Below are 27,538 nucleotides of genomic sequence, written 5' to 3'. Positions count from 1 at the left end.
CATTTTTGGGAATAGGTGCACTGGTGCGCCCAGCTAAAAAAATTGGGTGCACCAAAACATTTTTGGGTGCACCACTTAAATTTAAGTAGAATGTCAAAAAAAACTAATAACAAAACATAGTTAAAAGCTATCAAATTCTTAAACAAGTAACATGACAGACATTTTTATTATCTTTCTAACACTTAGATGTCCAGAATATGATGCATAATAGTATACTTGATATCTTTCCATACATAAACCTAAGAAAATATTTGGGTGCACCCTGTGCACCCACTGAAAAAAAATGGGTGCACAGTTCCAATTTTGGGTGCACCTGGGTGCACATGCACCCAGTATTTCGAGCCCTGCTATTTCTAAAACAGTGACCAAGTCATCTGACATTTCCTTAGCCCACAGTATACTGACTATAACTACTGGCTATATGGTAACAGTTAGGGAGAATAACTGGGCAACATAAGATTCATCCAAACAGTTTGAAATGTTGACCAAAAGGATAAGATTCTGACTAAACTTAACTCTGACTAGCTCTTATAGCCCATTTTTCGCCTTATTCTCATCAAATTCTACAACCCTGAGTCCCTGACCCTGTAGGAAGGCCGGGTGGAGTCTACCATTATCCAATATTATCTGGACAGTGTCACCTTGACTGGTTCTCGTATGACTTGTGTGTAGTGTTGGTGTGCATTCCTGAGATTTCAAACTGTTATCAGATAGTTTTGTTTACATTGTGGGGTGTGCGTACTAGTAAGGATGTCCTCAATACTGGGACACAGCAGACTCAAATGTATATTTAATCCTGTTGATAAAATCACTTGTATATTTAAGTCACTCTTTTGTGATCTTTTATCTTGTTGGCCTAAAGTCTTTAGATATATTTCAACAAAATGCTCAAGGCAGATAATTGATAAGCCAGTGTCAAAATTCCTACTGAGTAAACCATAAGATAAAACTATTGTTAAAAGCTAAGAGTTCCCTAGTCTGTGTATGTGTAACACAAACTCTGCTGTCCCGGACTGTAATTGGCTGGCGGATGTTGGGCGGACCGCTGTAAGTGAGATTTAATCAGGCCAAGAATTCAAAATCATGGAAGCTACTTCAGTTACCTGTAGGTCTAAAACAGATGGTTACTAATGGGGTGGTGCCCATCTCCATTTTTGTAGCCCCTGGGCCACACATTTGTGCAAGCCACTAGCACTACAGCCGATACCCTCACCTTTGTGTGTACATAGTCAGGGTTCCACTTCTACACAGTACCAGACAAAGTACCTCACGGCACATTGCGTCAAGGGTTGTTCAACATAGACATTTTACATTTGTTTTGCCCTACAGATGGATAGCAGTACTATATGTGTACCTGATACACATGCTGACCAACCCCAGCCCCCCACAGCTGTACTCAGGGATATACGACAGTGTAGAGGTGGTGCTGAAACTAGTGAAAGTGTTTTACCTTGTTACAGCTGGATAGCAGTCCTGTATGTGTACCTGATACACATGCTGACCAACCCCAGCCCTCCACAGATGTACTCAGGGATATATGATGATGATATTTTTACTTTACCATCCCATTACAGCTGGATAGCTGTCCTCTATGTGTACCTGATACACATGCTGACCAACCCCAGCCCCCCACAGATGTACTCAGGGATATACGACAGTGTAGAGGTGGTGCTGAAACTAGTGAAAGTGTTTTACCTTGTTACAGCTGGATAGCAGTCCTGTATGTGTACCTGATACACATGCTGACCAACCCCAGCCCTCCACAGATGTACTCAGGGATATATGACGATGATATTTTTACTTTACCATCCCATTACAGCTGGATAGCTGTCCTCTATGTGTACCTGATACACATGCTGACCAACCCCAGCCCCCCACAGATGTACTCAGGGATATATGACAGTGTAGAGGTGGTGCTGAAAGTGTTCCAGTCACTCGCTATCCTGGAGGTGAGTGGGAAATACTTACAGACATTGTTGAATAGTTGTTGATAATACCGAATAGTATATATTAAGTGTACTTGCTTTCTGATCAGTACTAGTATTAGTACCAAGTTTATATATGCTGAAAGTATTCCAGTCCCTTGGTTTCTAGGAGGTATTTTATAAGCAAGAAATATATCATCAAATTATTATGTGTTGTCTGACTTTGACACCAAAATACAATATCATCATTTCTTGTTGCTCTTTCTTGTTTTCTAATGCCATATTCAACTCTACAACAATAGGAAAATATTATGTTCATGGTGCTTGCATGTTTGTTATCCATATTTAACCCTTTCATGTGCTCTTCTTATGTTTAGATCTTGTGTTCTTGTAATGTTTAGATCGTGCACGCGGCGCTGGGTATCGTCCCCTCCAATGTTCTCCTGACGGCGTTCCAGGTCTTCTCACGGGTGTTCCTGGTCTGGGGCGTGGCACATCCTTTTAAGGAGGTAACGTTAGTCTGTAAAAACTCAAGTATTTGCTAATTTTTATCTGGGGCATGTTACCCATAGAAAATGCTGACAAAAATTGTCACAAAGACGAATTTTGTCACTTAACAATATTCATCTACATTTACTTGTTACTGTATTTCACTGTATAGCTGTGATAGCAAACTATGTCCATAGTTATTAGCTGAAAAAAAGTTCTGACTATGCAAAATATGCTTGCAGGCTGCCTAGGGCTTTCTTATTGGTTATAGTTCAAGATGATTTGTACTTTCTGCAGACCTATAGCTAATAGCCTGGGTTCTAGTTAGGTTGTGTAGGACATACTGTTCAGTTCATCCTCATATGCGGTGCATGTAACAATTGTATTCTGTATATTTTACCAGGCCAAGACCAGTCTGGGTCTATGTATTGCTGCCTGTTCATTATTTTATTCAGGCCCAGACTAGTCTGGGTATGAGCCTATGTGTTGCTGCCTGTTCAGTACTTCAAGCAGGCTAGCTTAGGTTCCATGCATTTTAGGACTACAGTATGTAAGATCTGTTCTGTATATTTTCCCAGGCCCAGACCAGCCTGGGAATGAGCCTATGTGTTGCTGCCTGGACCATCACAGAGATCATCCGGTACTCCTTCTACACCTTCGCTCTACTCAACATGAAACCCTACATCTTACAGTGGTGCAGGTAAGGCTCTCTCTCTCTCTTTCTCTCTCACTCATTCACTCCTTCTACACCTTTGCACTGCTCAACATGAAACCCTACATCCTACAGTGGTGCAGGTAAGGCTCACTCTCTCTTTCTCTCTCTCACTCATTCACTCCTTCTACACCTTCGCTCTACTCAACATGAAACCCTACATACTACAGTGGTGCAGGTAAGGCTCTCTCTCTCTTTCTCTCTCACTCATTCACTCCTTCTACACCTTCGCACTGCTCAACATGAAACCTTACATCTTACAGTGGTGCAGGTAAGACTCTCTCTCTCTCTTTCTCTCACTCATTCACTCCTTCTACACCTTCGCACTGCTCAACATGAAACCCTACATACTACAGTGGTGCAGGTAAGGCTCTCTCTCTCTCTTTCTCTCACTCATTCACTCCTTCTACACCTTCGCCTTGCTCAACATGAAACCTTACATCTTACAGTGGTGCAGGTAAGGCTCTCTCTCTCTCTTTCTCTCACTCATTCACTCCTTCTACACCTTCGCCTTGCTCAACATGAAACCTTACATCTTACAGTGGTGCAGGTAAGGCTCTCTCTCTCTCTCTCTCTTTCTCTCTCACTCATTCACTCCTTCTACACCTTTGCACTGCTCAACATGAAACCTTACTTCCTACAGTGGTGCAGGTAAGACTCTCTCTCTCTCTTTCTCTCTCTCTCACTCATTCACTCCTTCTACACCTTCGCACTGCTCAACATGAAACCCTACATACTACAGTGGTGCAGGTAAGGCTCTCTCTCTCTCTTTCTCTCACTCATTCACTCCTTCTACACCTTCGCCTTGCTCAACATGAAACCTTACATCTTACAGTGGTGCAGGTAAGGCTCTCTCTCTCTCTCTCTCTTTCTCTCTCACTCATTCACTCCTTCTACACCTTCGCACTGCTCAACATGAAACCTTACATCTTACAGTGGTATAACCTTATATCTGACAACCTCTGAAATGCTAATGGCGTCACTTCCTGGTCAAACGCAGAAGGCACTTGACTCCATTGTTGAATGGGGGGAGGACTACTCTCTCAAGGTAAACGGGAAAAAGACAATGGACATGGTTATCAGCGCAAGGAAGGAGGTAAACATTCCTGTCCCTCCTCATCCGACAATATCCGGACATGTGATTCAGAGGACTACGTCTTTCAAACTACTTGGAGTACACATCACTGCCAACCTTACCTGGGATGAACACGTTCATTTCATGTTGACGAAGTCCCGTCCACGTGTGTATTACCTTGCAGCAGCAAAGAAGGCTGGTCTCCCTACTGATGTCTTGCTCCAGATTTACCTAACATTCCTACGCCCCTTACTGGAGTATGCCAGTCCGGTGTGGGGAGGACTGCCGAAACACCTGTCAGACAAGCTAGAAGCCATGCAGAGGCGCTGTCTTAGAATCATTGGTATCCCATCTGACTCTCTGCCCTCACTATCAGACAGACGGGACGCAGCGACGCTGAAGACTCTACAAGACATACTGCGGGACAGTAGCTCTCCGCTGAGGGAGTTCTTTACTTCACCTCAGGACAGTTCGTACAGTCTTCGTCGGGAAGCCCGATACAGGGCATCTAGAAGTAAAACGAAGCGACATGAGATGTCATTTGCACCCCGCTCTGTACGATTGCTGTACGAAAGTGCTAGATGATCGGTAAAGAATGTTGATTCTGTCATGTATATTTTCTTAATCCGATTGCTGTCTAATTTTAAATGTTGTAAATGTATTAATGTTTTAAAGTTGATTCTGTTACTGATGACGTATTTCATGTGTATATACATGCCAAGTCATCCAGGAATAAAGCTGAATCTGAATCTGAATCTGGTGCAGGTAAGGCTCTCTCTCTCTCTCTCTCTCTCTCACTCATTCACTCCTTCTACACCTTTGCTCTGCTCAACATGAAACCCTACATACTACAGTGGTGCAGGTGAGTCTCTCTCACATTCACAACAAGGATTAGTGTATCATCCATATATTCTACTTTTTCCCCAGTGCCAAAATGTAAAAGCTGGCACCCATTTCCATTGTTATGTTAGGTTCTTACATCATAAATCATTTTTAGGGTACTCAATTTTTCTAAAAAAAAAAAGCAGTATGACAGGGCTTATGCTTCTACTAAGTTCTAGATGCTTAATGATTTCAGACAAGTACTCAAATGTGATTGTATCCTCAAGTTTGAAATTCTCATGTCAAAGAAGTGCTATCCAATGCTATGAAGTATAACTTGATATTGTGTATATGACAATAATGTAATGTGTTATCATATTTTTTTCAGATATACGTTTTTCATAGTACTGTACCCGATTGGTGTGTCTGTAAGTATGACGTTCTTGTTTATAGTACGTAGATTTAGTAACTTTTGAGGTAGATTTAAGTCTGGTGAGGCCAACAAAGCAACCAGCAAGGGTAAAAATCATTGCTACAGATTACTATGTAAATTAGTACATATACCAGCCTGGTAAGAATTAAAAAAAATTTGAGAAAATTACATGCCTCTTTTGTCTGTATGAATAAAGAGGCCTTTTGAGGTTATGTGCAAAATGTCTGCAAACTTCAGTGTTCAAAAGTGTCATGCACTTGCCTCCTATTCCACCAGGGGGAGCTCCTAGCCATCTACAGTGCAGTGACACCAGCAGCTGAGCAGAAGGCATTTTCCCTGGAGTTGCCCAACCCGATCAACTTCTCCTTCTACTACCACTACTTCCTGGTGGGAATCATGCTCACGTACATACCAGGTAAGCTATCATACCAGACGAGTTTAAGTTTTTGGTTATTGTATTTGTTGATTATGCATAATTCTCTCAACATGTATTTATGTATACACTTAGCTGTAAGGCACCAGGATCATATCAAATATAATTTTCTTGCTCATGGATTTGCCTGCTTCATTTTTCTTTAATTCAAACCCAAAGGAAAGAATCCCTTGTTTTTATTTTGTCTTTCCACATGCAAATTTTTGCAAATCAATTATTCCCTTGAATGAGTGAAAATGCTGTGGAAGCATGTGAGTCTATCTTAGTATCCCAGCCTGTTGTTGCTTTCATTTTGACTTTCCCTCTGTGAGATTATTACAAATTGGTTACCGGGTAGTCTAAGAATTGAATAGATTGAAAATGCTTGCTTACACCAGGCTTGTAGCCAGCCTGAAATCATTTTCTGTCCCCCCGATTTTGAATCCTATGAAGCGCCCAAGAGACCCTCTGAAACACTATTTCCTGTATTTCAGGTGTAAATTTTGCTGCTAGACTAAGCTGTTAAACGGCATCTGTTTTGGTGAAAAATTACACAAGGGAGACAGTTTTTTTTATATCTTTACATATCGACTTTTGTCCGTCACAGAGGACGGAATGGGCAAAACAATTTTTCAGTGCCCAGCTGCAAAATTCCGTCAAAGGACTGAAGGATGGGTGCTGGCTACAACCCTGATCTATACCAGGTTGTATCATCAAGTTGATTTTTTTTCTCCCCAGTTTTTCCCCAGTTGTATTTCCACATGGTCCGACAACGCAGGAAGATCATTGGAGGGATCACCAAGGCAACCAAGAAGGAATAAAAACTTCTCATCTAACCCTCTTTCTACTGAGGCAGCCTTCTAGCTAAAAATTTTGTACTGATTACAGGGTAAGGCGCCAGAAAGGAGGTTAATTTAAGCTAAAATTTTATTCTGCAAAAACATTGGAAAGACTGTGACAGGCTTAAGTTTATACTTTGGAAAATAATTTCATTGGGTTGGTAGAACACAGGACATTGGAGTTTTCTTTTACACAACCAGTAATGTTAGCCTGAGTACCATCCTTCATAGTGACTGCTGACTCTATACTTTCGCTTGCTAGCCACGGAAAGTAAAAATATTGAGCCAGCGGTCACTACGGAGGATATAGGAGGATACAGAGGTACTCAGGCTACAGTAATGTCTCTCTCACTCACTCACTATCCAGTTTAGCATCCGTTCTTCCCTGTCTTGCAGAGGTTGGACGTGTCGCCAAGACGTTTTGGTTTAATTGCTGCCCTCCATCCATTTCTGTCAAGGGGGTTGGCTTTTTGCAGTTTTCTAAGATCTTCATTGTCTACCGATCTCCTCTTGGGGCGCCCACGCGGATTCTGGCCCACTACAGACAGGTTCAAGGCCTTTCTTGGCCAGTCTCTCATCTGCTTACGTTTCGATGTCAAACATCTTCCTCAGAGCTTCTGACTCGATTGCTGCTTCTTGCCGTTATATACAGTTGTAGGCAGACAGAAGACATTACTGGTCATGCAACAGAAAACTCCAACATCCTATCGTTGAAGAGGTTCATTAGTCACGTATGTAAACAGTTAATAGAATTTTTCATCAACCAGTGACTAGTTTTGACCAACATCCTAGACTTTACAAATGTAGTTTGCACAAATAACAGCTAGTATTTCATTGCAGACATTGCAGATACCATGATACACATAGTAGAAATAAATGAGCAAGCACATTATGTAACAATGGAGGGAGTCTTTAAAAGCCATGTCATCTTGCAGAGAAGTAACCAATGAAGAAAATGGACTGATATCAATTCTACAGTCATTAGATTCCAAACAACTTAACAAAAGCATTTGATCTTTTTAAATGTAGCTTTCATAAGGAGTCAATTTGTACCTTTAATGGATAAGATGATCAGCAGTTTTAAGCCCTTAAGAGTTGCACTTTTGTTTCGAATACTGTCAAAATGGTAATAAGTATTATAAAGATTTTGCTATTTTATTCTGTATTTTAAAGATTTTGCTACATAATTGAAGCTATCTTCTCTAATTGCTACAGAATTGTCATTGTTTTTACAATTTTTTTTTCTTGAAGGCCAAGTGTGATTTTATAACATAATTCTGGCTCTGAGAATGGACCAATTAACAATTTTTTTTCGTATTTTTTAAAGTTCTGGACTTTAACATATCATAAAATGATTATTAAGTAGTTCAGTGAAATTACCAGTATTGTTGATGTATTGTGTTATAGCTATGGCATAGGTAACTTAAGACATTCTATAGATGTAACAAAGAATTGTTTTTTCATAGCAAGGAGCTTTATTTAGTTTTAGTTGCAGATGATGTTTTATTGTTGAGCAGTGCTTTATGAAATCTGAATACAAATCGTTATTCAGTGACTTTGTGTAAATGTATTGATTTTTGTTTGGCATAACTCAGGGTAGTAGCCAGCACCTGTCCTTCAGTCCTTTGAAGGAATTTTGCAGCTGGGGACAGAAAAAAATTTTGCCCATTCTGTCCTCTGTAATGGACAAAAAGCTACATGTGAAGTCAGTGAAGATATAAAAAATTGTCTTCTTGTGTAAGTTTTCACCAAAACAGATGAACTGTTACAGCTTAGTCTACCAACAAAATCTACACCTCGAAATGCAGGAAATTGGGTTTCAGAGGGTCTAGATTTCAAAATTTTTCAGGGGAGTATGCCCCCAGATCCCCTTAGGAACATTATGCCTTTGGTTCGACGTCTCGTTCTTTCGGATTCAAAATAGAGGGGACTGAAAATGATTTCAGGCTGGCTACAACCCTGGCATAACTGAAGGGTGTTTGGCCCAGAAGCAAGAGGTCCTGGGTTCAAATCCTGTTGTGCTCCTGATCTTGTGCCTTTGGAAAAGGCACTTAGGCCTAGGAAAAAAATGTTGTGTTTCCTGTTTCAGTCCTGAAAAAATTAGGGTCGGTAGGTAGGGGATATCTTTTTTTTTTTTTTGTAATTTTTTTTAGGCTAGCCAAAAATCTAGTGATACATATTACTGTAACAATACAGTTGAACAAAGGAAACTGAAATGTATGAGGACACTTGTCTTTCAATGTCAAACTTTGATTTTGTGCACAATAGATACATTAATCCTTCATTAGATAGGACAAGCAGACTGTTTTTACTTCAATAGGAAGCAGACTGAATGAAAATTCTAACTGGAAGCTTTGTGACTCCACTGCCCATCCCCCAAAAAAGTCTAGGGTCGGCAGGTTTTTCTAAGGAAGGTAGGGAAACAGGAAACACAACATTTTTTTTCCTAGGCCTTACCACGATATTCCTGAAACAGAAATTGTTTGTGCCCTTGGTGCTGAATAGCCTTCTCCTAGATCAGTTTTACTGTGCTGTCTCCCTCCTAGCCTCAGTTGCAGTCTTTTTTGCAGTCTTCACGATTTTCGACATTGGCTAGTAGGTTTCTTATGTGGGGAAAGACAATGCCGAGGAAGGAAGTTTGCCTTGGAAAGGAATTTTCCCCAACGAAAACGAGATGGGTGAAACTACCATTCTCGGCTAACTTGCTTTCCCGGCATAAGAGAACCTAGCGAAATTGAATGTTGAAAATCGAAAATCAACCTGCCCCCCTCCCCAATTTAAAAACAGCTTCGTTCAAAAAATGCATCGGAGGCTATTTTCTCCCCTTGTGCACTAAAAAATGAAATATAGAAAATTCTACCTGACCCTATTTTTTGAGGACTGAAACAGTATACATGTAACACAACACTTATTTCATAGGCCCAACAATAAATAAAGCAACACCATGACAAAATTGAATTTTACATAAAATTTTATTGACCAATCACAATATTCTGCAGATACAGTATCTGTATATATATATATTAATGATAATTTTGGAATGGGTCTTGACTCTTGATTAAATTAACATTTCATGTTATATCATCGACATTATGACAACGTTAACCAAGGTACAAGCATCATATCAACAATACTTTTTTCATGACTTCAAATGAAACTGACTTTTGTTTGACAACATACACAAAGCCATATACAAATCTCACCACAAGACCAGTATAACCTCAAGGACTTTCTGTGTTGTGGACCATTTCCTTGGCTACACAATTAAGTTTAAACCTCAGTATGCAGTGGTCATCTGATAATGACAAAAACAACATTCTTGTGTCTGAAAACTACAGCTGACGTTCCCCAAAATATACAACAAAGTCGTCACAACTCAGAAAAGAAAATTCTTCACAAAATTGCACCAAAGAACATAACAATGCAAACAAAGTGTCCATCCCATAAATTTCAACATATTGCACAGCTACATTTTGCATACCTACATGTTACCTTGATCAAATACTTGAACATAACACGCGCAATGTTACTTTCTCTTAAACACTCTTAGTCTCCCATATATACATATAGATGGCATCTAACTATAACTTACAGTATGTCCTTTACAACATTATAATTAACAGAATGATACATAAAATTCCACTATATTATAATGTTCAAGAATCCACTCACCATATCCAACAATGACAACATATACATTTTTCATACCATAATCATATAAACTTATGTCATATACATCAATAATTTGTACATATACAATAAGCAGTATATATTACAAACAGGAAAAGGTGGGAGGCATAATTTCAGCCGAAAAGCGATAACTATAGCATGATTGTCGCATAAATAATATTAATTTTGGAAATAACAGATATGCAGCAAACAAGAGGAATGCTCAGTGATCCAGTGAAGAAAATTTACCAAGCAACCTGAAATATATTACGATGTTTTAACTACTCATCTTTTAAGCTTTTTTTTACCTTTTCTGATATATAAGGTACAGCGGCAGTGCAGCCAAAATCCACAATCATAATATATAGAAAGAGCTTACGCGAGTAAAGAGTTGAACGATCATAGCAGATGGCATATTGGTGGAACACAGAGCACTGTGAGGACCTAAATGCAAATGACAGATCCAGCTGTTTAAAATCCAGGCAGCTAAAATCAGGAGAAACCAGACTGATGCGCATGGCAGAAGAAAAGCGGATCCTGGGGAAAGAACTCTGCAACAGACCTGAGTCAGCTTATTACAGATGTGCCCTGTGTGGCAGAGACTGTCATTCCTGTGTAGAGCTGTTAAGTCATGGCAAAAGCTGTAGGGCTGTTGTGAACTAGCGTTTCACAATCATTTGGTCATTTATTGACTAATAACACAATGGTTTAATACTGTCAGAAAAGTTTCCTATTAAAGACAAGTAAAAGACAGCCATACCTACATGTAGAATTCAACTCATCAAATGGAATTTTCAATTAAACCATGTTCCCCTCATTAACCAATTGATAACTGGCTATATCTGACTAATCATAAATGATACATACATTGCACAATATAACACTGCCACTACTCAGAAAGCTCACTTACTATACCTCTGGTTATTTACACTAAGTCTGGTTAAGGCTACCTGAATTCTTGGGTAATTATGTGCGTTACTTTACGAACCTTAATCTGTACTGGACAGGATTTCTCTAACCCTACAATGTATTTAAAACACGGCGGACTATCAAAATCTTGGAAGAAGTTTTCACGAATTTTTCTCCATTTTCTTCCTTTGTCCTTCAATGGATTACAGATCAACGATTATACAAAGCTTCCCAACACTAAGAAATGCTTGCACACTTATGATGCTATGTACTGCAAGTACAAATGTATATGTAGTACTCTCCAAGCAGATCCTACGGTGGGATAAATAAAATCACACTCCAAGGCAAGCTATACTCCTTCAGCCAGCTTATGATACTATATTATCCAACCGTAGGATCTGCTTGTAGCACAAGTACCAAATAGAGCACAAATTCTGATCTAAAACATAGAAATCCTTTACAACATATGCTGTAATCTTTGACAATTTTTCACGGACAACAAAGCATTGAGAAAACCAAGACCTGAGCAACAATCTAAACCTTACTTTAACTCATTATTATCCCAAACCACAACTTCCCAAAACAGTCGCTTTTCCCTAAAAAATGTACTGTCACAGTCACTGAGGGAAGACCAATAGTCTAAGATTTAGTGGTACACTTTTTATAGTAAAGAGGGCTCGAAACACTCTCGCAACCAGCAATATTGCAAGTTGTCAAAAATTTTACAACAACGTACTAGTACTTCAAAATTTGGATGAAGCCAATTTTTCCTGTCATACTACATTATTATTGGCTGAATTGTAATTCATCATTCAAGCCTAAAATTTCTAATCGTGGAAAGTGTATTTTTTTAGTGCAATATCGACATTTATTCCGCATATTGCAGCTTGCAGTTGGGTATTTCCAGCCCTCTTCAGATGCTTACATAGAACTGTTACAGTCAAAACTGTTCTAGTGACCACCTCTGCATAAGGAACACCTTATGCAGAGATGTCATTGTGGCCATTTTTCTTGGTTGCCAGTTATAAAATTTTTTCCATGGAAAAGATTTGGAATCCCTTCTACAATTTAAATGCCCAATAACGTTGATTTTTCAGTCCTTTGAGCTGTCACTATACACAGCTTTGACTGTAAATCCCTTGCCTATGATTGAAAATTTCTTCCTTTCATTTTTGTTGTGTTTTGTTTGTTTTACTCAAACTTGTCGTAGACTTTCCCATTCACTGGTTTTCTTCAAATCCCATTAGGGGCCACTATAGACAGGTTTTAATGCATACTTCATGCCTCAGTATAATAAAGAAAATTTGTCTATTTTGTGTTTTTTTTTTACTCAAACTGGTCATACTATTCCCCCCTAATGATGGTAGTCTAGTGGTATCTCCCGCGACCTTGGTAATCTTAGCTGTCCTTTTCTTTTGTGGTCACTAATGGACAGGTTTGACTGTACAATGTATAATTTTAGCCACAATGAAATGAATTTAGAAGTTTTTTTTTTTACTCGAACTTGTCATACTCCTCCCCCCTCATGACGGTAGACTGGTGGTATCTCCCGCGACCTTGGTAGTCCTCGCTGTCCTCGTTCAGCTGTTCCGTCTCCATCTTGGTGGGGACAAACATCGGCGTGACCACGTACTGCTCTGGAGGGGGCGGGCCTCGTCTGAGGAGGGACATTTTTGAATGATTAACACTTAATAACAGTTCATTCAATGATATACAGGGTTCAAGCCAGCATCTGTCCTTCCGTCAATTGATGGAATTTTGGAAGTCAAGTGTAGACAGACAAACCAAAACAGATGCCACTGAACCAAGCTGAGTTTACCAGCAAAATCTGCCCCTCAAAATGCAGGAAAGAGTTTGAGGGTATAGATTTCAAAATTTTCCTGGGGGGGGGGGGGGTGTTGCTACCCAGGACCTCTTAAGGATTGTCTCACCCCTTCCCCGCTGGACATAATTTCCATTCAAAACCCAGGGGACAGAAAACATTTCAGGCAGGCTAGAACACTAAGAAATAATCTGAATTTATTACAGAATCTGATCTGAAGCTTAGCTTGTGGGACTGAATAACCACAGTATGACAATGTGTTTGTGGGATTGTGTTGTAGTTTGACAGACTAAAGGGCCTGCTTGGAATTAGCATTTGGAAGTTTTGGAAAATTTTGGACGAACATTGGCATGACGACATACTGCTCTGGAGGGTGAGGGCCTCGTCTGGGGATGGACATGGATTCATGAACACTCAGTTGAACTTCATTCAATGATAAGAATGCATCATTCTACAGAAGCTTTACTTTGTGGAACTGAATTGTGCCAACCCTGAATAGTTTTATCAGGTTGGCAGTCCTCATTGAAGATAGAGACTCTTTTCACACTATCATTTTGGTGACAGTTTGTCACGTTCTTCATAGGGCAATTCTCACTGGTTCACACACTGCTTAGTTACAGATGCAGTCACAACAGTAAAGTATGGACATACAATGTATGTATGTAAAAACTTTTGTGTTGTTAAACTTGATTGTCGGATGTTACTGTCACGTTGACAGTTATACTTCCAAACTGGGGTCAGTTGGACACCTGGCTAAGGGAACAAAAAGTATAATATAAAGGGTAGCAAAAGACAATGAAAGAACATTTAAAAAATGAGCCTTAAATTTGTGTAATATTCCTTGATAAACATCTTTATTTTCTGTTTTCGCAAGCACGTTCCGACACCCTTATGTTTCAACACCCCTATACTATAGGCCTGTTCCTACACCCCCATTTTCCTACGTTACATGGTCTGCCTCACAAAACAGCAAATTTTAAAAACCACAAACTCTTGGTTCCTGGAAGCTAGAATACACTAATACTCTATGATAGTTCAGTTCTTGTGTAACACACACTTTTCTTTATGAATTATATTTTTAATCTATACAATTGGATAAAAACATTTGCATTTTAATTAGTTGAAGGGATTGAATTTTTGATAATGTTTACTGGATGTCCAACCCTCATACAACTTTAACTGATTTAGAGCATTTCGGTGCAAATTTGTTACAGCTAGTCTTATTTAAACAATGGCAGTAACGGTCATCTTGAGACCAAAGTTTGCTCTCTCTCAGACTTTGGTCCCACATGGTCCCATTTTACCTTTGATCTTAGTGGATAATATGACTGGCATCAATAACGACCAACAAGGGCTACCAGCAGACTTTAACATTGATAACAAATTCTCATGTCGAGCAAATGATTTTTGAAAACCTAACCTGGTACATACCGGTACATTGTAGTCATGTTTGTTTTTCATTATAATTGAAAAGGTGTATAATTGTTGAGTCTTACATTCAAATTACCTGATGAGAAACATATTCTAACAGTTCAAGTTGTCTTGAATTTTCAGTTATTTTGATATTAATGTAGAATTATTATGAAGTTAATTCTGTTCATTATGCCACAATGTTACATCATGGAATCTTAGTATAAACAGGTTCAGTAGGTGGGAAATATGGAGACTGTGTGGTTCTCATAATCAGTCACTACCAGCTGTCCCTGTGTTGCCATGGCAACAGCCTGTGGCTTCTCCATGTCTGTAGCGATGTGTTTAAGGAATCTGCCTTTCTTGTCAAACATCTCCACACGGCTGTTTCCACTGTCTGCCACAATGATGTTACCTGCCCTGTCCGTACAGATGCCATGGGGACTGTACAGCTGACCTTCACCACTTCCCAAATCTCCAAACTTGAACAGAAACTGTCCGTCCTCATTGTGCACATGGATACAGTGATTGTCCCCATTTGACACAAGAATGTTCCCTAAGTCCCTATCCACAGTGATGTACCGAGGCCACTTCATCCTCTGTTGTCGCCGTAGTAAGTTCCACTGTTTTGCCCCCACAGTTCTCACAAGTGTCCCATCTGGCCTGAACACCAAAACTTCACCATGTGGGTTGCCAATGCCTCCTGTGGTTTGTGTGATAAGGATGTGGTTCCTCCTGGTGTCCACGGCAACTCCTCCATACCACCCTGGCCCTGTCTTCTGTAGGTCAAACTTTCTCAGCACCCTGCCCTGTTTGTTGTACTGCGCAGCACAGTGAGCAGAGCCTGTCCACCCAACCACCCACAGGTTCCCCTCCCCGTCCATGGCCACATCATGTGGGTCCATCTTCTGTCCATTTGACATGACTGTTAAGAACTGTCGGATAAATGTTCCTTGCAGGGTGAAGACCTGGATTCTCTGGTTCATCATGTCTGCTACAAAGATCTTCCCTTCATCTGACACTGTAACACCAAGTGGACCATTGAACTCTCCTGGTCCAGATCCCTTTCCACTAAATGTCACCCTTTGATTATGAGACTGAGGCTCCCCTTGCCTTTGGTTACCATGGTGATGACCCCTGCCCCTTGCTGCATTAGTACTAGATGCAGGTGCTGCTGGGATTGGTGCAGATGGGGGAGACTGGACCATCACATGTCCCAATAATGGCATCGGGGTGTCTGTGGGCTGAAAGACAGCAGGCTGGATTTGTACAGGAGTTGGTGCTGCTTTTCCTCTGTACTTTCCTACCACCTCTGTTAAAGCGGTTTGCTGACTGAGAATCTCAGCCCATCCCTGCTGCAGTTCTTGTTCTGCTCGATCACAGGCAACAGACAGTTCATTGATATCTGGTAACACTCTGTCCTTTTCAGTCTGTATTTTCTCCAAGTTCTTGCTGTGATTTTCTTGTGATTCAGACAAGAGGTGGTCTTTTCTCTGTGTGAGCTTCTGCTCCATTGTGTGCACCATTTGGTTGTAGGCCTGAATGATGCTGTTGTCTCTCTGCTGTTTCTGTTCATTCAGGGTTTTCTCTTCTTCCCTCAGACCTCTGATGAAGCTGCAGTAACTTTTCTGGATATTCCTCCCCTCGTTGATCAAAGCCTGGACTGTAGATATCCTTTTCTGTGCAGCCTTTTTAAGGCCTGTGGTAGGATGTCCATCATGGCCCTCTTCACAACAGTCAGTACAAACTGGCACATTGCACTGCTTACAGTAGAGCTTGACTTCCTCTGAGGGGTGAAAGCTGCACCTGTGTCCAGACTGGGGTTGCTCCCTTGTTTCCCCTGACAGTGTGGCCTCGTTTCGCAGGCTCTCACACATATTTGCTGCCATGAGATTGTCTGGAAAACCTGTGACCCCCTGGGGTGGCAGGCTGACTTGCTGGCGACAGATTGGGCATTGGAAGGCCCCTCCCCTCCCTGCAAGGTTCTCCAGACATGGTGACAGACAGAAGGTGTGCTGACAGGGCAGCACCTTGGGCTTGGTGAACAGGTCCTTGCAGATGCCGCAGGTCAGTTCTTCACTGATCTGTGTCCCCAAACTTGACGATGCAGCCGCCATGATTGTGTTACCTGCTGATGTGGCAGCCCCACCTCAAGTCAAAGTACAACTTACGTACATGTTTGCTTTGGGCAGGTCCAACAGTTGGGGAAGACAATGAGCCATTTCAGGTATTTTGGGGTCCCCACTATAAGTGTTGTACAGAATGTATCAAATTGGCACCAAATGTGACAGGATTTCTTGGATCATTAATTTTCAAATTTTTTTATGTATGTACACAGTGTATCAACCTGGGGTGAAGCCAGCTTCAAGCCTATTTGAAATCTTTAAGAATATATATTGATAAAAGATATCTCTGCCACACTACAGACAATAATAACATGAGAATAAACCAATTTGTAACTTAGGAACTACTTAGGAACTAGGAACTAACTTAGGAACTAGGTCATTTTCCAGAAATATCCACAGCCCCCCTCTGCTAAAGTGTAAAATGATTACAACCATTAGTAACTTATTTACTAAATAACTAAACAGCCCGACAGGTGTTGGTCATGAGTGTTTGCTTGGGGATATAATTCTATTGGGGGGAATATGACAATATTCAACAAATCAATCTAGACATGTTCTGACTATAAAATCCGGCTTTAAACAGGAAAAAATGTTATTTCTCTTAAACAGCGACAGTAAAATCAGACCCCTATGAATTTAGCCCTATGTTCTGAAGCCCATATGTTCTAACACTCCAGACCTATGTTCCCATATGTTAGGGTCCTTGATTAGAAAAGGACTTAGTCAGACCAAGGAGGTCAGACACAAATGTCCTCAACAACAGCAAAAATCACCCTAAACACACACATATATTTGGTAATCAATTTTTTTTTTCATTCCAGGGTATGACAGAGACTTTTTGGAGAGGACATTAGGTTATTCTCAAATACATACAACATAGTCTGCATCACAGCACATCTCAATACTAGTAATTACAAACTCATGGCAGGGCTCGAATTAACCACTTGCGCACCCCCTTCGTGCAAGTAGTTTTCTCCGTGCGCAAGTTGTTCAGAAAGTCAGGTTGCGCGCGGCGCAAGTAGATTTCTGGGGTAAACAAAACAATCCTTAGTTACAGGCCCTTTACTAAAAATATCAGAAAATGTACGCCTTTGGTAAGCCCTAATTTTCCGCCGGAAACTTCACTCAAAGTTCAAAAATCGCCGATTTCGGCCTTCTGGAGCCGCCATTTGTAATGTTCAAGTCTTCAAGTCTCGCGCAATCTCGCACTAACTCACATCTTGCGAATCGCGAGAGTCGCACCCCATTGGCCATTTCGGCGTGACGTAGCGCGCCTGGGCGCTACTATTGGTGGAATATCTGATGTCTCCACGCTGTGTTCCCGGGAAAAATCACGCAGCAAAGCGTGACACTTGGACAATGTTTACGAAAACTCATCGAATGCCTAACGTCCTTGCTGATAAGTACATGTATAGGCTTATTTTGGTGTTTTTTTTCTTGTTTGGGACAATACTGTCCGTGGAATGCGGGAAAAACAACCACTAATGTGACGATAACTAACGTTATACTGGGGAGGGGCGCGCTGTCGGCACTGAATTCGTAGAAAATGTTCCACGGAGATCGCTAATTTTTCACGGTTCTTTGAGATATTACTTTTGTTGCAGTCTTTGTTTTCAAAAGATCGATAAATGGATGTTGTTTATTGAGAAAAGTGCGCTGTGAACGCACCTTTGTTTTGTTATATTTCTTCAACTAAAAATGAACTGTTTTTACAGATAATGGATAAGTAGCTAATTTGGAGAAAGTAACAACGTGGCGCAACCTGAAATGCTGATGGCGCAAGTTGGTTTTTGATTCAGGTTGCCACCTGCGCAACCTGGCTGAAAAAAGTATTTCGAGCACTGCTCATGCTTCCTGTTAGCCAGAATAGCTCCATTTTTGGGTAACAAAGAATTTTCTCTATCATTACGGATCTGAATTAATTCTGAGCATTTCTTAGCAAAGTTTACTGTTTAAACATTAGCCACCAGGAGCGGGCATTCTGGGACCAAAGTCTGCAAGGGCAGACTTTGCATTGGTCCTACATAGTACCATTTACACACTCATTGTGCAGGCTTTGACCTTTGACCTTAGTGGATTATGACTGACATCAATAACAATCATCAGGGGCTGAGAGCAGACTTTTACAACAAACCTACAGATTTGCATGAGATGTTACAATAGTATTGCCACACGATTGTAAAAAACCTAGTAGTAGTAGTAGTTGTAGTCAAGGGTACAATAATATTGTTCTAACAAATTTCATTCAAATTACCAGAAGAGAAAGTGTTTAACAGATCAAGTTGTCCAGAATTTTCAGTTACTATAATATATAAATAATGTAGAATTGCCAAGTTAATACTGTTCACTTTATGCCATAAGGTTACATAATGATTGTGGAATCTTAGTATAAACTGGTTTAGTAGTGGCAAAATATGGAGACTGTGTTACGTATTACTTCAGTCACCACCAGCTGTCCCTGTGTTGCCATGGCAACAGCACATGGATACTGCATGTCTGTAGTGATGTGTTTGAGGAATTTTCCTGTCTTGTCAAACATCTCCACACGCCTGTTCCCACTGTCTGCCACGATGATGTTACCTGCCCCGTCTGTACAGATGCCACTGGGCCACTGCAGCTGACCTTCATCACTTCCCTCACCTCCAAACTGGAACAGAAACTGTCCGTCCTCATTGTACACATAGACACAGTGGTTCTCAAAGTCTGACACAAGAATGTTCCCTTCCGCGTCCACAGTGATGTACCGTGGGTCCTTCATCCCCTGGCGAGTCCAAAGGAAGTTCCATCGTTTTCTCTCCACAGTTCTCACAAATGTCCCATCTGGCCTGAACACCAAAACTTCCCCACTCATGTCATGCTGGTTGTCCATGTCTCCTGTGGTTTGTGTGATGAGGATGTGGTTCCTCCTGGTGTCCACGGCAACTCCTATGTGCATAACTGTTCTCTGTAGGTCAAGCTTCCTCAGCACCCTGCCCTGTTTGTTGTACTGCACAGAAAAGTAATTAAAATATAGCCTTCCCACCACCCACAAGTTCCCCTCCACGTCCATGGCCACATCATCTGGGCACATCTTCATTTCATCTGACACAATTGTTGGGAACTGTCTCACAAATGTTCCCTGCAAGGTGAAGACTTGGATTCTTTCGTTCCTCCAGTCTGCTACAAAAATCTCCCCTTCATCTGACACTGTAACACCACATGGATTATCAAACTGTCCTGTTCTTGATCCCTCTCTACCAATTGTCAACTTCTGAGGCTGATGCTTCCCTTGTCTTTGGTTACCATGGTGTTGACCCCTGCCCATTTCTGAAGGTACTGGCCTTGGTGGCCTTTTGATACCAATCTTGGAACGGCCTCTGTCCCTTGCTGCAGGTTCTGATGCAGATGGGAGAGACTGGACCGTCACATGTCCCAATACTGGCACTGGGGTGTCTGTGGGCTGAAAGACAGCAGGCTGGGTTTGTACAGGAGTTGGTGCTGCTTTTCCTCTGTACTCTTCAACCACCTCTGTTAAAGCGGTTTGCTGACTGAGAAACTCTACCAACCCCTGCTGCAGTTCTTGTTCTGCTCGATCACAGGCAGCAGACAGTTCATTGATATCTGGTAACACTCTGTCCTTTTCAGTCTGTATGTTCTCCAAGTTCTCGCTGTGATTTTGTTGGGATTCAGACAAGAGGTAGTCTTTTCTCTCTGTGAGTTTCTGCGCCATTTGGTTGTACGCCTGAATGATGCTGTTGTCTCTCTGCTGTTTCTGTTCATTCAGGGTTTTTTCTTTTTCTCTCAGACCTCTGATGAAGCTGCAGTAACTTTCCAGAATGTTTCTCCCCTCATTGATCAAGGCCTGAACTGTAGATCTCCTTTCCTGTGCAGCTTTTTTAAGGCCTGTGGTAGGATGTACATCATGGGCTTCTTCGCAACACTCACAACAAACTGGCACATTACACTGTTTACAGTAGAGCTTGACTTCCTCTGAGGGGTGAAAGCTGCACCTGTTTCCAGACTGGGGTTGTTCCCTTGTTTCCCCTGACAGTGTAGCCTGGTTTTGCAGCCTCTCGCACAGACTTGTAACCAGGTGGTTGTCGGGCAAACCTGCAACCCCCTGGCGTGGCAGCCTGACCTGCTGACGACAGACTGGGCACTGCAAGGGAACTCGCCTACTTGCAAGGTCCTGTAGACAGTCCTGACAGAAGGTGTGCTGACAGGGCAGCACCTTGGGCCTGGTGAACAGCTCCAGACAGATGCTGCAGGTCAATTCTTCTCTAAAATGTGTCCCCAAACTTGACGGTGCAGCCGCCATGATTGTGTTACCTGCTGATGTGGCAGCCCCACCTCAAGTCAAAGTACAGATGACGTACATGTTTGCTTTGGGCAGGTCCAACAGTAGGGGAAGACAATGAGCCATTTCAGGTATTTTGGGGTCCCCACTATAAGTGTTGTACAGAATGTATCAAATTGGCACCAAATGTGACAGGATTTCTTGGATCATTAATTTTCAAATTTTTTTATGTATGTACACAGTGTATCAACCCGGGGTGAAGCCAGCTTCAAGCCTATTTGAAATCTTTAAGAATATATATTGATAAAAGATATCTCTGCCACACTACAGACAATAATAACATGAGAATAAACCAATTTGTAACTTAGGAACTACTTAGGAACTAGGAACTAACTTAGGAACTAGGTCATTTTCCAGAAATATCCACAGCCCCCCTCTGCTAAAGTGTAAAATGATTACAACCATTTAAGTAACTTATTTACTAAATAACTAAACAGCCAGACAGGTGTTGGTCATATGTCTGTTTGCTTGGGGATATAATTCTATTAGGAGGAGTATGACAATATTCAATCAATCAATCTGGACATGTTCTGTAAAATCCGGCTTCAAACAGGAAAAAATGTTATTTTGAACCATTTAAGGTACTATCTCTTTAATCACTTCAATCACTAACAATTAAAAAATCGCTCGAAACACACAACAAAAAATAATTCCAAACGCACACATGGAAATTTTATTTTGGAGGGGGGGGGGGGGGCAGTTATACTCAAAATGCAGTAATTATAATCTGCCTCACAAAACAGCAAATTTCAGCAATCACAAACTCATGGCTCCTGTGAGCCAGAATAGTTCAGTTCTTGTGTAACACAGAAATTCAACAGATAAGTTCCAAGCATGTCTTGGATAACCTTAGTTGTTTAAACAGGCTGACAGGAGTGGCTATTTGGGACCAAAGTCTTGTGCTTCAACCTTTGATCTTCAAATTTGGATTTTGGCTGGCATCAATAATGACCATCAATCATTATGGCTAAGGCCAGAACAATTTTATTTGTTGTTTCTCAGATTTTTTCGGAAAAAATTGGGTCAGTTGGTAGAAAAAAAAAACACTTTAAAAGTCGGAGGTAGGAGAGATTGAACAGGAAAACCTAAACTTTCAACATTTTGGGGTCTCTGGTAGCAAAGTCCAAAGTTTGAAGAAAAATGATAAACGTACCGTCCAAAATAGGCACGTACAGCTACTGGAATTTGAGGCCCATAGTTAATTTGAGAAAGGAGAGGCAGTGAAATTTTGTCAAAATAAGGTGTGGCCATCATTTTTAAAAGTTTTTTTTTTTTCAAATACCAAAAAATATGGTCGAGAAATCCGGGAAACAGCAGATAAAATTGGTGTGGCCTAAAGGCTAAAAGTACACTTTCATCCATAACAAGCTTTCTCATCTTCTCATGAGCTGTTTACAGCTGCAGTATTACATGATTGTGAATACATGATAGTGTATATTAAACAAACTCAAATTGTAACAGTAGCCATGTTCATTACTGAATAGGGCTTATTTATCAGGTCGTTTCTAACATACTTAAGTCTACTTTCAGATCACCTGCAGGAAAAGTGTTTTCAATTTTCAATGTTGTCTTTCCTTTTTATCATACATGACATGTATATTGTACATGCAGGACTGTCAAGGTGCATTGGTTAGTCAGGCAGGAGTTAGGCCACACTGACTTTATTTCATGGATTTGCACTCACATTGGTTTTCGCCTTTTCCCCAAAATATCTGGCCACATATGACCCAATAGCACCTCTGGTTAATCATAATTTCATACATGCCAGAGGATCTGCTCTCCAGGATAAGGGGCACATAGTCAGGGCATGGGGCCACAGCACCCTTGTTCCCCTCTTTAAACAAGAATGACAATAAAAACATTTTTATTGAAATGGCGACAATTGTCACTTACATGTGAAGTCTTACTGGAGGTGAACATAAGACAAACCAAGCCTGGGAAAGAATGAACTGAATGTTTTGCAGAATTTTTCTCTTTTTCTTTACCCTCGTGTGCATTAGTTTTGAGGATGTTAACCATAAAATTAAGTCAGTATGTCCTTATATATGAAATATGCAGACTGTGTGGTTGTTCTTAAAGAAGTATTTATCCCACAAAGTCACCACCAGCTGTCCATTTGTTGTCATGGCAACAGCCCATGGCTTGCCCATGTCTGTAGTGATGAACTTGAGGAACTTTCCTGTCTTGTCAAACATTTCTACACGGTTGTTTCCACTGTCTGCCACAATGATGTTACCTGCACTCTCTGTACAGATGCCACGGGGTTTGTACAGCTGATCTTGACCATTTCTCTCAAAGGATCCAAACTGGAACAGATACTGTCCATCCTCATTGTACACATAGACACAGTGATTGTTACAGTCTGACACAAGAATGTTTCCTTTCCTATCAACAGTGATGTACTGTGGATACTTCATCCCCTGCTGCTGACCCACAGTTCTCACAAGTGTCCCATCTGGGCTGTACACAAAAACTTCACCATGCCAGTCTCCTGTGGTTTGTGTGATGAGGATGTGGTTCCTCCTGGTGTCCACGGCAACTCCTCTGTGCCACCCTGTCTTCTGTAAGTCAAAATTTCTCAGCACACTGCCCTGTTTGTTGTACTGCACAGCAAACTCAGCAGACCGTGTGTCGCCCACCACCCACAGGTTCCCCTCCCTGTCCATGGCCACATCTTGTGGGGTCACTCTCTCTTCACCTGACACGACTGTTGGAAATTGGTGAACAAATGTTCCCTGCAGGGTGAAGACTTGGATCTTCTGGTTCCAGTAGTCTGCTACAAAGATCTCCCCTTCATCTGACACTGTAACACCGGATGGACCATTGAACTGTCCTGTTCCTGATCCCTTTCCACCAAATGTCACCCTCTGAGACTGATCCTGGTGATGACCTGTGCCCTTTGCTGCAGGTGCTGCTTGGATTGGTGCAGGTGCTGCTCGGATTGGTGCGAGAGCTGCTCGAATTGGTGCAGGTTGATGCTTTCCTTTCCTTCTGTGATGACTTCTACCCCCTGCTACAAATGCTGCTGGGATTGGTGCAGGTGCTGCTGGGATTGGTGCAGGTGGGAGAGACTGGACCGTCACATGTCCCAATTCTGGCACTGGGGTGTCTGTGGGCTGAAAGACAGCAGGCTGGGTTTGTACAGGAGTTGGTGCTGCTTTTCCTCTGTACTTTTCCACCATCTCTGTTAAGATAAATGTTTTCTGACTATGGAATCCAACCCATCCCTGCTGCAGTTCTTGTTCTGCTCGATCACAGGCAGCAGACAGATCGTTAACATCGGGCAAAACTCTGTCCCTTTCAGTCTGTATTTTCTCCAAGTTCGCACTGTGATTTTGATGTGATTCAGATAAGAGGTGATCCTTTCTCTCTGTGAGTTTCTGCACAATTTGGTTGTAGGCGTGAATGATGCTGTTGTCTGTCTGCTGTTTCTGTTCAATCAGGGTTTTTTCTTTTTCTCCAAGATCTCTGATGAAGCTACTGTAACTTTCCAGAATGTTCCTCCCCTCATTGATCAAGGCCTGGACTGTCAAACTCCTTTCCTGTGCAGCTTTTTTAAGGCCCTTGGTCTGATGTCCATCATGGCCTTCTTCACAACACTCACTACAAACTGGCATGTTACACTGTTTACAGTAGAGCTTGACTTCCTCTGAGGGGTGTAAGCTGCACCTGTTTCCAGACTGGGGTTGTTCCTTTGTTTCCCCTGACAGTGTGGCCTGGTTTTGCAGCCTCTCACACAGACTTGTCACCAGGTGGTTGTCTGGCAAACCTGTGACCCCCTGGGGTGGCAGCCTGACCTGCTGACGACAGTTTGGGCACTGCAAGGGAACTCGTCTTGCAAGGCCCTGTAGCAAGGACACTCTGCTACTTGCAAGGCCCTGTATTAAGGGCATTCGCTTACTTGCAAGGTCCTGTAGACAGTCCTGACAGAAGGTGTGCTGACAGGGCAGCACCTTGGGCCTGGTGAACAGCTCCAGGCAGATGCTGCAGGTCAATTCTTCATGGAATTGTGTCCCCAAACTTGACGGTGCAGCCGCCATGATTTTTCTTTTGCTAGGTGGCAGCCCCACCCTTATCCAAAGTACACATGTCTGCTTTGGGCTAGTCCAACAGTTGGGGAAGTGGGAAGACAATGAATAAAAAAAATATATTTCAGGTATCTTTAAGACGAATGTTTCACACTCACTCACTATCCAGTTTATCGTCTGTTGTTCCCCGAGGGTTAGACATGCTTGCACGTAGATGTGGAGGCTTGGTGGCAGCTCACCAACAGTCTTAGAGTCTGTCTTTTTGCATTTACTAAATATTCTACTTACTCCATTAAAATAAATTTCAATATGGATTAAACTGGCATCAATGGTGGCAGGAAAATATCATTATTTAGATCATCATAATAGCATTTTTATGCATGTACACAATGTACAAACTTAGGGTAATTTTTAAAACATTTTGATAGTCATCAAGCCAGAAGAATTTTAATACACAATAAAAGATATATTTCAGTTGTTTCACTGGCAAAATTTGTAAAATAATAGCAGAAACCTTGGGGAAAATGGCTATTCAGGTTATTTTCCAATGATGTATACCCAACCCCCTATGCTTCAGTGTAAAATGATTTCAACCATTACCGTAGTAACTAATATTTACTAAATAACTTTACAGCCAGGCAGGTGTTGGTCAGGTGCCCGTTTGCTTTTGAGATGGGAGGAATGTGTCAATATTCACTTAATACTGTATAAATCAATCTGGACATATTCTATAAAATCCAGTTTAAAACAGGAACAAGAAAGGTGCTATCCCTAATAGTCATACCCCTATAGTTTTTTATGTGTTCTAACACCCCTATGTTCCCACACCTGTATTTTCTAACAGTCCCCTATAGTTAATAGATGGTGTCAGAACAATGCCATGCATGGGATGTGACTGAAAATGCAACTTTGTCATTTTTGGTGACCAGTTACAATCAGCAAACCAGCTTTAATGGTTTCTGGGTCAAAATTTGTAGTTCCCTTATTTTATACCCAAACTTTGCACCCTTCAGGGATAATACCTGGCCAGTCCCAGGTTTGGATCATTGTAGTATTAGTTAGAATGACACATGGCTTATTCACTGACCAAGAAAAAGAAATCTATATGGTTGGCCTCATCTAAAGCTAAAGAACTTAGTAATACATTTCATTTAGTGATCAACAAGAAATCAAGATATTTAGAGAAGCTTAAAAGTTTTACAGACTGACTTGCAGCTTGGAAGTCTTGTTGTGAGCAAAGACACGAAATTTCCGATCTTCAAACTGCTGGACTAACAAACAAAGGCACAAGTGGGTTGCAAAGTTGATAAAAAAAGAATGTTGAAAGTGAACCTTTACCTGCACAAACTCTGGAACGTTGTCTTTATCCACTGGATTAAGCTGAAGTCAGTCAAACCTGTGGAAAAAGGATTAAAAATATCAGAAATCAACACCCATCAATATCACAACTGTTAAAGTTTTATTTGCTCATTTCAATTTCAGTTTTTGCAACCATTTTTGGGACGCGAGTTCAGATAAAGTATTAAAGTAATGCTGTTGTGTCCTCTTAGACTAATCATACAACAGTTGTACATGTAAGTGGTCAGAACAAACTTTTGATATGATAACAAATTTTATTCACAATAAAGCACAATTTCAGTTTTTGCAACTGTTTATGGGCCTTGAGTTTGGACAAAAAGTAACATAAAAACATTGTGTACTCTAGTTGTACAACAGCTTTAAGTGGTCAGAACACAGACAGAGATAAAAAATTAGAATAGAGCATATTTACCGGGATATACGCCAGGGTTGGCCTGTCCTATGTAGACATACAGGAGCACGTATACTGCCATGTTATAACTGTACTTACCAGGATATACCCCAGGGTTGGCCTGCCCTATGTAGACATACAGGAGCACGTATACTGCCATGTTATAACTGTACTTACCAGGATATACCCCAGGGTTGGCCTGTCCTATGTAGACATACAGTAGTACGTATACTGCGAGGTTCGCCAGCGCATAGGCCCACTGGATGGCAAACATGATCACTAAAGACGCTATCGCCTGGAAGGGAAAATAATGGATTAGACTGGCAAAATTATGATTTTTAAAAATCTTCATGATAATATATCAAATATAAAAAAATGTTGTCGGACTATGTTTAACATAAGGAAATAAAACATCAAATTGCTTGATGCTCATCTCGCATTGTTGCATTTTTGATGAATCGAGAGCAATTGACATCTGGATGCTGGGGTGTTTACTGCTCGTGATTGTGGTACTTCTTGTGACGGCTTTGAAAACACTAGTATCACTTGGGAAGAATTTTCACAATTAAAGAAACACTACGTTTTGATGCTTTCATTCACAATTTGTCCATTCAAACAATCAGTGCTTTAAACAAGTGTGTATACAACTATAATAAAATTAAAGCAACTTCGTACCTTACTTCTTCTGTCAAAGACTCTATAACTCTTAAAAACACTGAGCATTTACCTTTTATTATTCAATGACTGCAGGACTGCTATCTTAGCTACTTATTCTATATAG

The 27,538-nt window shown here is 41.1% G+C and overlaps 4 protein-coding genes across 4 annotated transcripts in view; 1 reads left to right on the top strand and 3 right to left on the bottom strand.

Annotated features, from left to right (window-relative positions):
- Positions 1-1,821: 1,821 nt before the first annotated feature.
- LOC118405161 (very-long-chain (3R)-3-hydroxyacyl-CoA dehydratase 2-like) lies at positions 1,822-6,749 on the top strand. The gene is made up of 6 exons (XM_035804586.1): positions 1,822-1,949; positions 2,327-2,434; positions 2,993-3,114; positions 5,412-5,451; positions 5,733-5,871; positions 6,607-6,749. Exons 1-6 carry the CDS (start codon positions 1,854-1,856, stop codon positions 6,687-6,689), a joined length of 588 nt encoding a protein of 195 aa, XP_035660479.1. The 5' UTR covers positions 1,822-1,853; the 3' UTR covers positions 6,690-6,749.
- Positions 6,750-12,770: 6,021 nt separating this feature from the next.
- Positions 12,771-27,538, bottom strand: part of LOC118404398 (solute carrier family 12 member 8-like) — a 43,273-nt gene continuing 28,505 nt past the window's right edge. The window contains exons 15-17 of the mRNA XM_035803467.1: positions 26,935-27,052; positions 26,346-26,403; positions 12,771-12,942 (exon numbers count right to left, since the gene is read on the bottom strand). Of these exons, the coding sequence (XP_035659360.1) occupies positions 12,780-12,942; positions 26,346-26,403; positions 26,935-27,052 (339 nt within the window). The 3' untranslated portion in view covers positions 12,771-12,779. The remainder of the gene's footprint in view (positions 12,943-26,345; positions 26,404-26,934; positions 27,053-27,538) is intronic.
- Positions 14,292-16,733, bottom strand: LOC118405139 (tripartite motif-containing protein 2-like). Its single transcript, XM_035804558.1, has one exon. It carries the CDS (start codon positions 16,632-16,634, stop codon positions 14,751-14,753), a length of 1,884 nt encoding a protein of 627 aa, XP_035660451.1. The 5' UTR covers positions 16,635-16,733; the 3' UTR covers positions 14,292-14,750.
- LOC118405138 (tripartite motif-containing protein 3-like) lies at positions 22,177-25,171 on the bottom strand. Its single transcript, XM_035804557.1, has one exon. The coding sequence runs from the start codon at positions 25,017-25,019 to the stop codon at positions 23,019-23,021; it is 2,001 nt and encodes a 666-aa protein (XP_035660450.1). The 5' UTR covers positions 25,020-25,171; the 3' UTR covers positions 22,177-23,018.

Source organism: Branchiostoma floridae, chromosome 17 (assembly GCF_000003815.2).
Source record: "Branchiostoma floridae strain S238N-H82 chromosome 17, Bfl_VNyyK, whole genome shotgun sequence".
In the NCBI taxonomy this organism is placed as follows: Eukaryota; Metazoa; Chordata; class Leptocardii; order Amphioxiformes; family Branchiostomatidae; genus Branchiostoma; species Branchiostoma floridae.
The sequence above is the reverse complement of the archived record's forward strand: the minus strand, read 5'-3'. Positions and strand labels throughout refer to the sequence as shown.